The 2,360-nt window shown below is 48.6% G+C and overlaps 1 protein-coding gene across 1 annotated transcript; it reads right to left on the bottom strand.

The window, feature by feature from the left end:
• Positions 1-294: 294 nt before the first annotated feature.
• RPS29 (ribosomal protein S29) lies at positions 295-2,008 on the bottom strand. The gene is made up of 3 exons (XM_004698960.2): positions 1,901-2,008; positions 1,596-1,695; positions 295-392 (listed from the first exon to the last, which is right to left on the bottom strand). The coding sequence occupies exons 1-3, from the start codon at positions 1,960-1,962 to the stop codon at positions 384-386; spliced, it is 171 nt and encodes a 56-aa protein (XP_004699017.2). The 5' UTR covers positions 1,963-2,008; the 3' UTR covers positions 295-383.
• Between the last annotated feature and the right edge of the window lie 352 nt (positions 2,009-2,360).

Raw genomic sequence — 2,360 nt, 5'->3', positions numbered from 1 at the left:
ACAATAGAAGCGGTGCTACGATCAAGTTAACTCCAGAGCAAAAACACTTCAGAACACCCTCACACTCACCCAAGGGCAGAGCTCTGAGAGTTGGGAAAGAATGGGAACCATCAAAAACAAGGGTAAAAGAAGTTACCTTCTGGGCGTTGCAGTCAATGACATGAAGCAAAATCAGTGTCAATTATTGAAATTTAAAACTTATCTGCTTTGTAAAGCTTCACCTAATTACAATAAAAAGAGCACAATAATACAATTTGACATTTTCATAATCAATTAATGATTCTAGGCACAACATTCAGGCTTGAATTTTTATTTTATGTACAAATCGTTGGCATTGTTTCTTCTTTTGGGTAGCGGTCTTGGATTGTCCATCCAAAGATAACTTAGTCCAGCTAGGGAAAAAAAATAAAAAAAGAATTATCTTAAACTTTTATTTTCAAGATTAGGGCCCCAAAACCTAAACCTAGAAATTGATCCACCCAAACTACCTAGCAAGACCTAAGTAGTTCAAGTATTTACTAAACATAAGCTGTTCTCCATTCACATTTTATTTTAGATTAGGCCCAGGACCTCCAATATTCCTTTCTCCCTTTAAACTAAAAGGAGAAATATACTCACTTTAAATATTTCATGCAGTACTAAGAAATATTCCCAATGAAAAATCTCCTTAAAACATTAAGCAAAAGCAGTTTTAAGGCTCTCAACTCTAATTCCCACTACTATGTGGCAGTTAACACCTTTTTTTAAAGGCTCACAAATAAACACATTTAATCTATGAGAAACTAGGGACCCCATGCTCGGAAGAGAGCCAGGCTGCATTCACCTTTGTTATGACCTCCCTGTTTAGTTAGTTGAAATCCTACCAAATTATGTGGTTGACAGTGTAACCAAACGGTATCCTTCTCTAACTAGCAGGTTATACTCAACATTCTAAATAAAATTACTGTAAATCTATAAAGGTAGTAACTGGAATGAAGGTGGTCAGGGGCGTGGCACAGAAAGATTGGGTGCAAATCGGGAACTAATAATTGAACACAAGAAAATGCTCTAAAATTGACTGTGGCAGTGATTGCACTTGTTAAATGACTCAACTATTGAACTGTATGGTGTGAATTATGCCAATAATTGTTTTAGAAAAATCAAGTATGAACCAGAAGGCTGGTGGCTTTATCCCAAGGAACCACTGAGGAATTGTTTCCCCTTTAAAACCTGGGCTCGAAGTGGCCTTCTCGCTCGCGTCCTGAAACCTAACACCAACCCTCAAGCTCATTTCAAAATTCGACATTTCGAGTCGTAAGAAACAGATGTCTGGCTGGGCAGTATCGACGAATTAAATTTAGTGGCTTCTGAACAGTTACTTTTACCCAGCATTTTAGAATGTTCGCCTGACGGCTAAGAGACTAGGAACTTTCTAGGCCGTCGCTACCACCGCCTCCAGTCTATGAAGTTGGCTGGGAAAGGACGCGAAACCGCCCGCCTCTGAGACCCAGCCTTGCTAGTTACAAGCGACAGGGGCTCGGTCGGGAGCGGACCCCAGGAAGGCACCCTCTCTCCGCGCCCGGAAGCTGGAGCGCATGGCGCCCGCCGACGGGTACCTTGATAAAGCCGATGTCCTTCGCGTACTGACGGAAGCACTGACGGCACATATTGAGGCCGTATTTCCGGATCAGACCGTGCCGGTTCGAGCACACGCGGCTGCAAGAGAAAGGCGCGTTATTCGAGCCCCGGGAGGGCGCCCACCCACACCGCGCCTTCCCAGGCCCACCACAGGCCTGAAATGGCGGCGAGCCCGGCCCCGGCTCGGCCGGCCCCGGGTGCCACCCACGGGCGCCGCTGGGGGACATTTGCCGCAGCCGAGCGTCCAAAGCAACGCTTCCCCCAGTCTATCCTCGCTCCTCACCAAGAACGGGAGCCCTGGCCGAATTTTCGCGGGTGGCTCCAGTAGAGCTGCTGGTGGCCCATCTTGTTCCCAGGCTCTCTCCGAGGCAAAAGGAACGAGGTAGCGCGCGCATGCGCTCTTTTAGTTGTCGGGACTCGGCTTACCCAGGATGCACTGCTGCCATGTGGCACTTGCGCAGTGTCCTAGCGCTTCCTCGCTTTGAATGGAGCCCACGCTCTGTCGGAGCCAGGCCGGATGGTGACGTCACCGCACTCAGCCTCTAAGGCTCCTCTCGCGCTTGCAGCAACCGCCGGGCGTGGTGGCGCGCGCCTGTAGTCCCAGCTACTCGGGAGGCTGAGGCTGGAGGATCGCTTGAGTTCAGGAGTTCTGGGCTGCAGTGCGCTATGCCGATCGGGTGTCCGCACTAAGTTCGGCATCAATATGGTGACCTCCCGGGAGCGGGGGGCCACCAGGTTGCCTA

This window comes from Echinops telfairi, unplaced genomic scaffold (genome assembly GCF_000313985.2).
Source record: "Echinops telfairi isolate 266 unplaced genomic scaffold, ASM31398v2 ScPeMD7_18;HRSCAF=68, whole genome shotgun sequence".
Taxonomy (NCBI): domain Eukaryota; kingdom Metazoa; phylum Chordata; class Mammalia; order Afrosoricida; family Tenrecidae; genus Echinops; species Echinops telfairi.
The sequence above is the reverse complement of the archived record's forward strand: the minus strand, read 5'-3'. Positions and strand labels throughout refer to the sequence as shown.